The 14,135-nt window shown below is 41.2% G+C and overlaps 1 protein-coding gene across 1 annotated transcript in view; it reads right to left on the reverse strand.

Annotated features, from left to right (window-relative positions):
• The window catches only part of NF1 (neurofibromin 1), a 5,218,972-nt gene that overhangs the window by 1,116,846 nt on the left and 4,087,991 nt on the right, over positions 1 to 14,135 (reverse strand). Inside the window, exon 37 of the mRNA XM_044054637.1 lies at positions 9,424 to 9,764. Coding sequence (XP_043910572.1) covers positions 9,424 to 9,764 — 341 coding nt within the window. The remainder of the gene's footprint in view (positions 1 to 9,423; positions 9,765 to 14,135) is intronic.

Below are 14,135 nucleotides of genomic sequence, written 5' to 3' on the forward strand. Positions count from 1 at the left end.
AGAAATCGGACCACTGCACACAGACTAGGTTGGTAGGCGATAGATAAATCCTTTATTACAGACTTAGCGCTTTCACCATAACATATGGCATCCTCAGAGTAAAGACCTAAAGAACTCACAACCTTCTTATAAAACAAAACATTAATTGCTCAATTGAATAATTGAATAATGAAATAAAATAAACTGAAGAAAGTAAACACACCTTTGCCAATGAGCCCATACAATACACATTCATATACATATTTTGCTATTTGACATAGAAAATACATAACACAGAACACAAAAACCTATTTATAACCTTAGTAAATATAAATATATGTATAAAAAGTACAGTTTTGTACCTACCATAAATGTAGATGTTCGAGGATTCCATTGCTGCAGTCCTTACTATTGGGTATAGTCCGCATCCAGTCGGCCCGAATACCAGAGTATAAGGCTGACGTCGGTCAGGGCGCATTAGACTGACGTCAGTACGTCAGGGTACTAATGCGCATGACCGGCGTCATATCCTCAGTCTTTTCTTGCCCCAGATGTCAGAAGACCCTAAAAAGACAAGGCCCAAAATACCTGCACCAAAACATGAACAAAATATATACAAAAATATAAGCATGTAAACTCACCTACACAACCACCCCTAAACACAGAGGGGAAGGAGGGAGGGTAAATTGGACTGCAGCAATGGAATCCTCGAACATCTACATTTATGGTAGGTACAAAACTGTACTATGTTCTTCGTTTTCCATTGCTGCAGTCCTTACTATTGGGTAGAATCCCAAAGCAGAGGTAAGGGAGGCTGGCAAATCATAAAGAAGCAGGAGCTGACAACATGCCTTGCAAAACAGCTGTGGCAAAACCAGCCCTAGACTTAGAGTAGATAGGAAGGTGATAATGCTTAGAGAAAGTATGCACTGAACTCCAAGTAGCTGCTTCCAAAATATCCTTAGTTGCCACCCCGTAGAAATGCTGTTGAAGTGGCAGTAGCCCTAGTGGAATGAGGCCTAATCCCAGCTGGAACCTCCTTGCCATGATGGGAATAACAAAATGCAATGCAAAAGCCAATCCACCTAGAAATAGTTTGTTTTGACACAGGCTTGCCCTGCGAACTCAAAGCAAAAGAAACAAACAACTGCTGAGACTGCCTAAAATCCATAGTCCTGCTTAAGTAATAACGCAATTGCCTGTGTACATCTAAAGTATGCAAAATCTTTTCCCCTTTATTTTGGGGGTCTGCATAAAAAGTAGGCAAATGAATAGTTTGGTTTAAAGCCACACTAGAAACCACCTTAGGCATAAAGGAAGGATTAGTACGTAATGATACCCTATCCTTATGGAAAATCAAAAAGGGCTCGACTGCCATAAGGGCCTGCAACTCAGACACCCTTCTCGCAGAAGTAATAGCCAACAAAAAAGCAGTCTTCCATGACAAATATTTCAATTCAGCAGTAGCCGCAGGCTCAAAAGGTTGTAGAGTAAGTTTTTCCAACACAAAATTGAGATCCCAAGCAGGAGTAGGAGCTTTACGTGGGGGTCTGATATTCTTTGCCCCTCTAAGAAACTGCTTGAACAAAGGATGCGAAAACAATGGTGGGTCACAATCATAGTGAGCTGAGATTGCTGCAGCATGAATCTTAATGGAAGAGAAGGACAGACCCTTGTCCAGTAACTCAGTAAGATATTGAAGAGCCACACTCAAATTAGGCTCAGAAATCCCCAAATTCTTTGCTTTACTCCAAAATAAAAATCTCTTCCATTTTTCTGCGTACACTTTCCTTGTACTAGGTCTTCTAGCTTCCATAATCACATTTAAAACTTGTTGAGGAAGTTGAGACCTGCTGTGTTTCAACACAGAATATGCCAGGCTGTCAGATGAAGAGAGTGAAGCTTGACATTGAGCAGATGACCTTCCTTCTGGGATAACAGATGTGGAATCAAAGGTAAAGGCCATGGAGGCTTCTTTACCAGACTCCGTAGTAGTGGGTACCAGTGTTGCCGAGGCCAATCTGGAGCTATCAAAATCATCCTTGGCCTGTCCTGTCTGACCTTCAACAGTACCTTTGGAAGAAGAGGCAGAGGTGGAAAGGCATACACATGAAGGTTTGTCCAACTGAAAGACAGAGCATCCACTTTCCAAGCTGTGTGATGAAACCCCTTGGTGCAAAATTGTGGCAGCTGGTGGTTTAGTGGAGAAGCGAACAGATCTATGTCTGGAGTTCCCCATGACACTGTCAATTTCTGAAATACATGAAGATCCAGTTTCCACTCGTGGGGATCCATGATTTGTCTGCTTAACACATCTGCTAAGGAGTTCTGTGCTCCTGGCAGAAACCTTGCCTGAAGAGTTAGGTGCAAGCGTAGCGCAGTCTCCCATAAAATCATTGCTTGCCTGCATAGAGGATAAGAATGTGTTCCCCCTTGTTTGTTGATGTACCACATGACAGTTGTGTTGTCTGTTAGAATCAACACCTGCCCTGGAAGAAGTAACTCCTTGAAAGCCAGTAATGCGAACTGGACTGCTAACATCTCCTTCATGTTGATATGTAGATGCTGTAGTCTGGCAGGCCACTTGACTTGTATCCACTTTCCATTTAGATGAGCTCCCCAAGCAAAATCCGAGGCATCTGTCGTTAAAATCTGACTCGCCTCTGGCCGGGTCACAGAGAGTCCCTTGTTTAGGTGACATTCCTGAGCCCACCACAAAAATTCTCTTTGAAGGCAAGGTATTATTTGAATGACAGTGTCTAAATCCTGGCAGTGCTGTGTCCATACATTTTGAGATACCATTGTAACTTCCTCATATGCAGTTTGGCATTGGGAAGCACCAGAATACAAGATGCCATGAACCCTAATGCTTGAAGGACTGTCTTTGCAGTCAGCACGGACTGATGAGATAGTTGATGGAAGTAAAGTGATAGACTCTTTTGTTTGTCCGGGGTTAAAAAGGCCATCTGGGCTGCTGTATTCAGTCTCACACCCAGAAAGCACATGTCTTGAGAGGGTACTAGACTGGACTTTATTTCGTTCACAGAATACCCTAGGCATCTTAGCACTGCTATAACATATTCCAGATGCTGTAGAAGGTCTTCCTTTTCTTGAGCCAGAATCAGGCAGTCGTCTAAATAAGGATAGATTTGAATTCCTTGTAGCCTGAAGTAAGCTATCACTGGAGCCAGAACCTTTGTGAATACTCTGGGCGCAGTAGATAAGCCAAAGGGCAATGCAGAGAACTGATAATGAGAAACTCCAGCTCGAAACCGCAGATACTTCCTGCAACTTAGCCTGATAGGCACATGAAGGTAAGCTTCCTTGAGATCTAAAGTTACCATCCAGTGATCTTTGCCCAGCAGGGGTAAAAGCTGTTGTAACGTCAACATCTTGAACTTGGGAATGTCCAGATAAGTGTTGAGGAGAGATAAATCCAAAATCGGTCTCCACGTGTTCCCCTTCTTTGGTACTAGGAACATGCGAGAATAAAATCCTAGGCCCCTTTCTGATACAGGGACTGGCTGAATGGCCCCATTTGGAGTAACTGAGAAACTTGCTTGTGAGCCTCTCTTCTTTGTGGAGGAGGAACGTCTGGCATGCCTTTGAAAGGGGGCATTGTATGGAAATAAAATCTGTAACCGTGGTGAATGATGTCCATCACCCATCTGTCTTGAGTAATTAAATCCCAATTTTCTTTGAAAAGAGACAGTCGTCCTCCCAAAGGAGCTGCCAGACGAGAATCTACTGGCAGCTGAAAAGGCAGGTCATTGGGTCTGTTTACGAAAGGACTGACCCCTGCCCTCACCAGAAGTCTGAGCAGGTGAACTCCCTGTTCTAGGTCTAAAAGAACCTTGAGCCCTGCCCCTACCACGTCTAGACCTACCCCTAGACTGGGAATCATAAGCAGGATATGTCCACCCCTTAGCAGGCCAATTTCTACTAAACTTCGGTGGCTGTACCTGCAAAAAATCTTTAACAGTTTGCATAGACTTAGCTTTGTCCTCCATTTTCTTTAAAACTGCTTCCACAGGTGAACCAAACAACACATCAGACTGTAAAGGAGCATCCAAAATCCTTGTCTTAACATGCTCAGCCAAATTTTGATCCCTCAACCAGGCATGCCTGCGAAGAACAGAACTAGTGGCAGCCACCCTCGAGGAGGCCTGCACAGCATCAAAACCACATTGCAAAGAATGCTTGCCCACTTGTTCAGACACATAAACTAAATCCAGCAATTCTTTACAATCAATACCTTCCGCCAAAGCATCCACCTTAGATTTCAATTGTGAAAGGAGATAATTTTGATATTTCAGCATGTGAAACTGACAATTCAACGCTCTCATGGCTAGAGTGGAAGAAGTATACACTTTCTTACCCCACCTATCCAACGCCCTTGCCTCTTTGTCAGTGGGAACAGGATTTCTAACCACAGAGGCCTTAACACCTTTAGGCCCCTGAGAAACAGTTTCTGGGTCCGCCCTAGGACTCTTAAACAAATACTTATGAGCTTCGGGCACCCTATAGTACCTATCAGGTTTAACAGGAGCAGGAGGCAAAGAATCAGGGTTCAGGGAAGCCTCAGCAAAAACATCGTCCACCACATTTAACACAGGAGGTATAGCTAAGGGCCTATGCTGGGGTAAAAACAAGAATTCCCTAAGCCTCTTCCTGGAATCAGAGTAATCCTGGCCTTCCCATTTAAAGTGCTCCCTCATGGAATGCAGAGTCTCTGAAAATGAAAAATCCTCAGGAGGAGAAGCCAAAGGAGTGGCATCATCCACATCAGAATCAGAATAATGAGGATACTCCTGCAAATCTTCCGCAGAAGACTCAGAAGCCCCTGAACCCTGTTCAAAACTGTCAAACTCTGGTTCCACCCTAGGCCTCTTATCAGGAGGGCCCATAGAACCTCTAATCATAGTAATCAAATCTTCTGCCATTTTAAGCATATGTTTCTTAGGTACAGAACCCGAAATGCTAGGAGAAGCCCTACTGAAGCTGAACTTGGCCTACCTCTAAAAGAAGTTTTGGCAACAGAAGGAGAGGCTCTAACTACTTTGGGAAGAGAGGGAAGAATAGTTACCTGAGAAGCCCCCTCAGCCTGGCCTGCCTCCTGAGAGGGTACATCCTGTAACAGTAAAGTTTCTGCCTGAGACCCCATAGAAACTCCTGGCAAAACCTCAGGCTCCACTGAGCCTCCTAAAGAACCGACGTCCGGGACTGCCGGTTCATCAACACTAGGCTTCGCTGTTTTGTCCTTGCGCTTCTTGGACGAAGCGGGAGTCGGAGCATCCGACGGCATTTTATAATTGCAACGTTTCCCAAACACTAATCTGGCACAGTCGAACCTCCTCTTAATAGTGCGTTTGTTAAACCTAGCACAAGAGCGGCAACCAACAACGTCGTGCTCAGGCCCTAAACAAGGTATACACAATGTATGGTAATCCCTATGAGGTATTTGTTTCCCACAAGAAATACAGTTATTCACTTTTTCTGACATCCGGTTAAATACTGAGGCAAGAAAAAACCAAAATGTTCCCCAACGGGGTACTTAGCCAACTCTGATTCGGTCTGAAACTCCGGTTTCGGAAAAATTTCAGAACGCCAACCTGCACTCGCAAAACTGCTTCTGCATCGGACCACGCGGCAAAAAAGACTGAGGATATGACGCCGGTCATGCGCATTAGTACCCTGACGTACTGACGTCAGTCTAATGCGCCCTGACCGACGTCAGCCTTATACTCTGGTATTCGGGCCGACTGGATGCGGACTATACCCAATAGTAAGGACTGCAGCAATGGAAAACGAAGAACATCAATATTTTATATAAAATACTAACGTTAAAAAACTTTTAATCTACTCAAATTTTGTAAGATTTTTGCTTTAGCACAGGCTTCAAAGAAATATAATCATTTAAACCAGACTCCTTCATTGCATTTAACCTCTGTTGCCACTCCACCTCCAAGACAGCCACCCTATTGTTAACATCACCCCCTTGATCCATATGCACACGGTCAATCACAAAAAATACAAACTTTTTAAACTGGAAACATTTAAGACTGTGCAAAAACAAAGCATTATGCTCCATGACCCTCTCTCTTAATCTACGAGTGGTCATCCCCACATAAAATATATGTATATGAATGTGTATTGTATGAGCTCATTGGCAAAGGTGTGTTTACTTTCTTCAGTTTATTTTATTTCATTATTCAATTATTCAATTGATCAATTAATGTTTTGTTTTATAAGAAGGTTGCGAGTTCTTTAGGTCTTTACTCTGAGGATGCCATATGTTATGGTGAAAGCGCTAAGTCTGTAATATAGGATTTATCTATCGCCTACCAACCTAGTCTGTGTGCAGTGGTCCGATTTCTTGTTTTGTGATTTTAGTTGGACCCTGTTTTATGTTTGTTTCTTCAATTTGTTACCTTTCAGTGAGGTCATCACTGGTGACATAAAGGGTTAAAATCCCAATTAAGCTCCAGATGACCCTATACTGATTAGTGACTCTGACGTTTCATACAGCAGGCAGGGGAGGATGGGAGTGCTGATTTCGGACAGAAAGGGAGGGAGAAGAGGGAGCAAGTCCATGGCTGTTCAATGTCACAATTCCTTTGAGGAGCAAAGCTGCAGACAGACATTCCCTGGGCCAAGTGTTCTGCCACCATGCCGCTTTGGTGACAGTTCTTATTTTGAGTGCACAGAAGTATGCACTCACAAGTCTAAGGAAGTCACTGTTCCAGCGTATTCAGCATTCATCAGACCTATCATTGAGTACAATAACTCCTTTGGCATGTACCTAACCAGACATATCCAACAACTGGAATGTCCACACAGGTTCCTCACTAAAACAATACAGGGCATAAGAAATATGTCCCATGCAGACTGCCTCAATGTCCTATCCCTGTAATCTGTCTCCTTCAGGCTTTTGAGGGGAGCTTGGCATACAGGACATTATCAGACCCCACTCAGATGGATCTCCTGCATATCCACAAAACAGACAGCACCAGAATTACCCGTTCTAAAGACTTAAACTTTGCCTGTGATATAAATAGGACCTGCTGGAGAGATAAGTATGTATCCCAGAGACTACCCTATCCATGTGAAGCAGAGTCCCTCCCTAACCCAATTCAAGTGCAACTTGGACAATTGGATGGGAAACTGGAAAGTCATCCCTAGTTTGGCACCTATATCTCTAACGGACACAGGTAACCTGTTAAATGGTTCATCTCCCAGGCCCATACTTACACTTATCAAGGGTATCAGAACTCGTCAGAGATTTGGCATGCTTGGCTAGATTTAAAAAGGCCCTTGAGATAGTTAGCCTAGTAAACACCTATGAGTCTATAAAGCTAGAAGGAGAGCACTGTGGTCCTAAGCTATGACATGGTTCAACTGTCCCCCCAACCAGGGGAGGGATTAAACCAAATAAATGTGCCTTCATTGCTGGGATGCCAGCAAGGGCACAGACCAAAACCACTACTAAAGCAAAGTTCATGTAATTAACCTTCTATACATTAATATGCTATCAACACACAAGCCTTTGAAATTTAATAATGAAATTTCTTCACAATGCTCTTGTCCTCAACTAGGAAATAACCCGGATGAGGGACAGACAAGAACAAAGCTAGCAGGGTGAAGCTCATGTCTGGCAGGTGCAACTGGAAAAATCCACATGGAAGAAACTACCATTCAGTAAACATAAACCTTTCTTACCCTCAAAGAAAAATGTTGCTGCCAGCTAGAACCATCTGGGCTCACTCGGGATACATCACTGTGCACTCTTACAATGAACCATCTGTACTATTAGCTCATGGCAGCTATAGCCAAGCAACCCTTTTCTCTTCGAAAAGATGGAAGCCTAGTTAATGTTTATTAATAACTAACCAGCCACAAGCTCTTGAAATTTAATGACGGCCTTTGTTTTTTTTTTTTCTTTTTGCTGAAAACAGGCTGGTTTACAAAAAAATTACTAGCATGTACGCATAAAGAAATGTAAAACAAAAATGGTTGAACAGATGCCAGTACAAAAACACAACCAGACATTTGGTTCTGACACTGTACTAATCAAAGGAAATTGTATTTTAATCTACCTCAAAGCTGTAACTAACTAACTCACACACAGTTGATACAAAATTTTACTAAGGAGTGAAGCAGGTAGTCAACTCTATTATCAACAGAACAGTTCACAAAGGAAGGAACTCCGAATGACTTGCTTGACTGAGCTCTGAATTTGTAAAGCAGGTTCCCCTTAATTTGAAGGAGTTTTAGAATAGTGTCTTGCATTGAGGAAATAATCGAAAACAGATGCAGGGTTTAGTTTTCATTGATGAAATAATGGAAAACAGATGCAGGGTTTAGACTTTTAGCCAAGTCTTATTAGACTAGATCCACACAAATATGGTTTTGTTAAAGTTGGCTCCTGGTTAATGAACCTAGTAAACTTTTCAAAAAGGGTAACGCAAGATATTGGGAGGTCACACTGTACACACAGCCTCTTCCTTAATTTGGCTAAGCATCTGACACCATTCCCCACGACAGCATAAATAAAAAAAAAACTAAATGCACTACAAACAGACCCTTATGTGGTAAGATGGATAGCAAACTGGCCAAAAGACAGAAACCACATGGTGTGTGTGGGCAGGGTCAGTGTACAGTACACATGAAAGTTACCAATTATGTCCTATGGAGCTCAATGTTGGGATAGCTTTTGTTCACTATTTACTTTTATGGCCTACCGACTAAAAATCAAAACCTATGGCTAACCAAGTTTGCAGATGACTGCAAATCCTCCTCTGACAGAAGTCCTCCAGAGGGAACTTACACTTGTAAATGCCTAGTGTACTGGAAATGGATTTAAATTAAATCCTAAAAAATGCAACACTGTCACATTTGGCAGTCAAACCATTCCCGCAGAATACAGCATTGACAATACCCAGCTGCAAAATGAAAATATAGTTAGAGACCTGGGAACCTGGGTTAATAATTCTCTCTCCTTTGATCACCATATAGCAATGGTTGTCAAGAAATCCTTCTACTTGGAGCAGCTGATCACCAAGTCAATATCATCCAGATTTAGTGGATGGTGTTATTGTCTCCTTGTATTCATCTCTGATCAGACCAGTTATACAAAACAATGTCCCCACTGGGATGCAACTCTTCAGACATATCAAACAGTTGGAAAGACCTCAGTGGTTCCTATCCCAAACCTACCAGAAGACTAGAATCACTGTCCTTCTTTTCTGTGTCATATAGGCTTCCTCAGAGGAAATCTATGCCTTGCCTTCCAAACAATCAGGGACACAGTAGTCCAAGATTTATTTTACCTTCACCTTGATGAAAACACTGAGTATCATAAGGCTAACATTAATTACAGTTCTGTAAAAGGCCAGGTCCTTTTAATACACAATTGCATTTATTTTTATCTGAAAGACTTCATACCGTAAACTTGGATCCGAACTCCCAAGATTAAGTAATGCAATATTCAACAGTGTTCCTGGGACATCCTTAGGTCGGATTTTTGTGTGCTGTGGTATGGAGTCTGGTTGTGACAGTTCCCACCGAGTTCTAATGTGAATTATAGACTGAACAATAGCCTCACACTCTTGATGCATGAAAGTTAGTGGTGTGCCCTGGTTGGCAATGGTTAAGGTAAATTGGTTCTCATCTACAAGGCAGATTTCTTCAATCTCAGAGGCATAGTAAATATCATTCAGAAACACAGACTGCCCCAGGACTCTCGTCCGTTCTGCAGATGTCACCTGAACTGCTGTCGATCCAACCTATTATTGAAAAAAAAAAAGCAATTTTTATGCAGCAATATCTGCAGTTTAAGTTCACTGTAGATTATATACAAATATAAGATTGTTGTCTTAATTTCATAGATGGGTACAATTTAGCATAAAATGAAATCAGATGTTTCAGGTAACACACTAGCTTTTTTGGCACTGTAAAAAGAGAAATGTGAAATATTTCACAATGATCATTTCAGCACAGTAAATAAATAATAACCATTGCATTTCCAAGATCAGAACAATGTTGCAAACAATCTTTTCATGCAAATATAAATGTATCTAACAGTTCAAAATGTATCATCATGAAACACAATGGAGCCAACAGTTCTGTTACATTTCATCACTGGTGTATTTTATTCCTAACAGGTATGCCTTAATTACATACCACTGCATGACTAGATAAATGGCATTAAGGAATCACACACAATAACTCAACTTTATTTAGATTAACTTAGAATTAATAAGCAACTTTATATAACATTCACAAATATGACTTTCTGGAAAAACTGGAATATAGTCTAAACCACTGCATATGTCATGTACATGTATATCAACATGCAGCTATATGTGAAAACTGTATATACAAATAGATAAATGCATACACATACCATTCACTTTTTCAGCAGCTAATATGACAAGTGGTAAATATGGCTATGCTGACCTCCTGGCATAAATGCACATTACCTTCCTATAACAGTAATATCTTGAAACTGAAGGACATTGTGGACAAATACCACTCTTATCTTACCTGGGAAGAGATGGGGATTGTAAAGGACAAGATACTGTAATGCATAATTACTCTAGCAAGACTCAGCCTCAAACTATTAAGTGCATAATGTTATGCTTAATAATGCTGACATTAATGCCCAAACATGCACTGTTAGGAAGGTCATCTCATATAATTAAAAAAACACTTTTACAACATGACTGCACCACCAAGGATTCAAGCAATAAGGGCACCTTTCAACAAAAGTTAACTCAGGGCCTGACCGTTAGCAGCATCTGTGGAATTAACTCCTTAACTACAGGTAATGAGTTATCTGTGCACCAAGAGAAAAGCCTAGAACAACAGGTTCCAAGATAACTTAGTTTTAAAATCTGATTTTAAAATAAAACATTACATTCTCAGAAAACTTAGGGTAATTATAAAAAAGTACGTTCGCTGCATTAGAAAAAAAATAATTACTCCACAGCTTCCAATTAAAATGAATTGGAATTAAAAACCTAAACCTACGTGTCATGTAGCTCATTAGCAAGCCAATACTTCTCACCACCCCTTGGTAAAAGAATATGGACTGGATAGGAATGTCTTGTTACTAAAAGCACTTCAGATTGGTGACTCACAGTCACCAATTTTCTAACCACCTGACTAGAGACTAAAGGCAGGTGCACCAAACTTCAAGAACAGGATGTTATGTGTAGGAAGAGGTAATGGTACACATGGCCAGAGCAGTGATCCAGAAGGCAGAGGTGGCTATGAATGACAGCAGCAAAATGAAATACATTTCTGTTGTCATTATTTCTTTCCCTTTCTTCATGATTGTGCATTTGGGGTGTTTGTCAAAAGGAGCCATCTTCAGTAAGGATAGCCTGTGAGTGAAAGCAAATGCCAGTGACATGATCACAGTAAAATATTTACTGAAGTTAACATACATTACTGTGGCCACTCTTATTTAACTTTCATAATAAAATATCATTACGGAGCAAACAAAAGATGGCCACCTTCTTGCGAGGAAAGGCAAGCATGAAAAACATCTTGAGGTTTATTAATACCATTCTCTAATCTACACACAAAAGGTTTTAAGATTAGTGATGCATTCAAATGCTGTTACACATAATGGTGTGAAAGTCACAAGTGAGTCCTCAAAATACGAGCATCATTGAAGAGCTGAAATGCACTGCACCAGCGAAACAAGTCAAGCAGCACTACCTACTATCTAAGCTGTCATGGTGCTGTGAACCAGGAATATATAAACTAACTGCACTCTGCTGGACTGTAGCTGTTGTCACTTGTGGCACTGTAACTCAATTAGAACATAACAGTGATTTGTACTATACTGTCCCCACCACTGTCAGCAATAATGATATTACCAAGTGGATATCACTGCAGCTCAGTAACTGAAGACTGTGACTCACTGTTTCTGTTGGCAAGGTTCAATCCTGACCTCCAGTCAATGTGTGGAGCATGAGTGTTCTCTCTCTTCTCAAAGTGCATTTTCTCAATGTCCTCTAGTTTCCTCTATCCTCTGCAAAACGTGACAGTCATCAGTTACTCCAAATAGACTGTATGTACTGAATTTACCCCTGGCTTTTTGGCCTGGATCAACACCAAAAAATGGTCAGAGAAATATAACAATATGGTATATAAATTCAAGATGTCAACTGTGCTGCTGAGGTACAAATAAGGCAAGAAAATGGTGAGCAAGGTATAAGAGGTAAACAAATCTGACCTATACAACAATGGTATGAGATGCTGAATTAGTTACAATATGGTAGTATGCAAGGGTAAAGGCATACAGACTGTGCATTTGTCCATGTTCTGAAAATCGAAATAAGATTACTTGGAGGGAGACACGGCAATATTCACAGGAGGATGAACCAATATGTTTATCCAGTGATATGGGGGATAAAGTTTTCCTAAGAGGTACTGAATTAAAAATTATTCATCCAGAAGATGGATAAAGCAATGAAGATGTTCCAGAAGACCTAAGTTTGATTACCTTTTCAGGTACTGGATAAGCTGGAGAGGAGCAATAGAATCATCATGAAGCATTCTTCCTCGCCTCTCTCTCAAGGGTGTGTGAGGATCCATGTCTGGGGTGCACATTTCTGAAGCAAAACTTCCAGTGGAGACAGGTGATAACATGGGAGCACTTGTTTCAAGGAAGGCAGGGAATCTTATGGGCTTACTTAACTTACAGAAGTCAATGACACTCCCTTGTTGATAAAAGCCAAACCCTGTGAAGATTTACTAGGCATGCACTGTCGGGGTTAAAACCTACATACAGATAACCTTTACCCCCGAGATGGATGCTGCGGTCCCTTCCCACTGCAGACCCCTCAACCACAGGATGGATGAATAAACTAACTGCACTCTGCTGGACTGTAGCTGTTGTCGCTTGTGGAACTGTAACTCAGTTAGAAAATAACAGTGATTTGTGCTATACTGTCCCCACCACTGTCAGCAATAATGGTATTACCAAGTGGTAAGGCTTTTACTTCCTGAAGAGAACAAATGGGTCACCTGAGTAAGCTGATGGGATAAGGTAGTCACCAGGGTGGAAGCACACATTCTTTATTTATTTACTGTACTTGTTGACCAGGAAAAGCTAGCTAAGAAGAGCCCATTTTAAATGATGTCCTGAAAAGAAAAGTTCCAAGTACAGGTCAAAAGACATCATAGATTACCCTAATATACAACTTGCTCTTGGGAGCAAGATAGCTGTTCAGCACGTGTGTCAGACACAAAAGAGCACAAACATAAATACAGATGTACTGTATCACACAGAATTTCACTTATTCCCAGCCATCTCAAATTAGTTTTGTGTGTGTGTGTGTGTGTGTGTGTGTGTGTGTGTGTGTGTGTGTGTGTGTGTGTGTGTGTGTGTGTATACATATACAGTGTAATGTAAAAAGTATTTGCCCCCTTCCTGATTTCTTATTTTTTTGCATGTTTGTCACACACAACAGTTTCAGATCATCAAACAAATATACATTTTAGACAAAGATAACCCAAGTAAACACAAAATGCAGTTTTTAACTGATGATTTTATTTATTAAGGGAAAAAACTATACAAACCTACATGGCCCTATGTGAAAAAGTAATTGCCCCTTAAACTTAATAACTCTTTGTGCCACCCTTAGTAGCAACAACTGCAATCAAACATTTGCGATAACTGGCAATGAGTCTTTCACATCGCTGTTGTGGAATTCTGGCCAACTCTTCTTTGCAGAATTGTTGTAATTCAGCCATATTGGAGGGTTTCCGAGCATGAACTGCCTTTTTAAGGTCATGCCACAGCATCTCAATTGGATTCAAGTCCGGACTTTGACTAGGCCACTCCAAAACCTTCATTTTGTTTTTTAAGCCATTCAGCGATGGATTTGCTGGTGTGTTTTGAATCACTGTCCTGCTGCAGAACCCAAGTGCGCTTCAGCTTGAGGTCACGAACTGATGGTCGGACATTCTCCTTCAGGATTTTTTGGTAGAGAGCAGAATTCATGGTTCCATCAATCACAGCAAGTCATCCAGGTCCAGAAGCAGCAAAGCAGCCCCAAACCATCACACTACCACCACCATGTTTGACTGATGGCATGATGTTCTTTTTCTGAAATGCTGTGTTACTTTTACGCCAGATG

This window comes from Protopterus annectens, chromosome 13.part0 (assembly GCF_019279795.1).
Source record: "Protopterus annectens isolate FY-2018-M chromosome 13.part0, PAN1.0, whole genome shotgun sequence".
Lineage (NCBI taxonomy): Eukaryota > Metazoa > Chordata > Ceratodontiformes > Protopteridae > Protopterus > Protopterus annectens.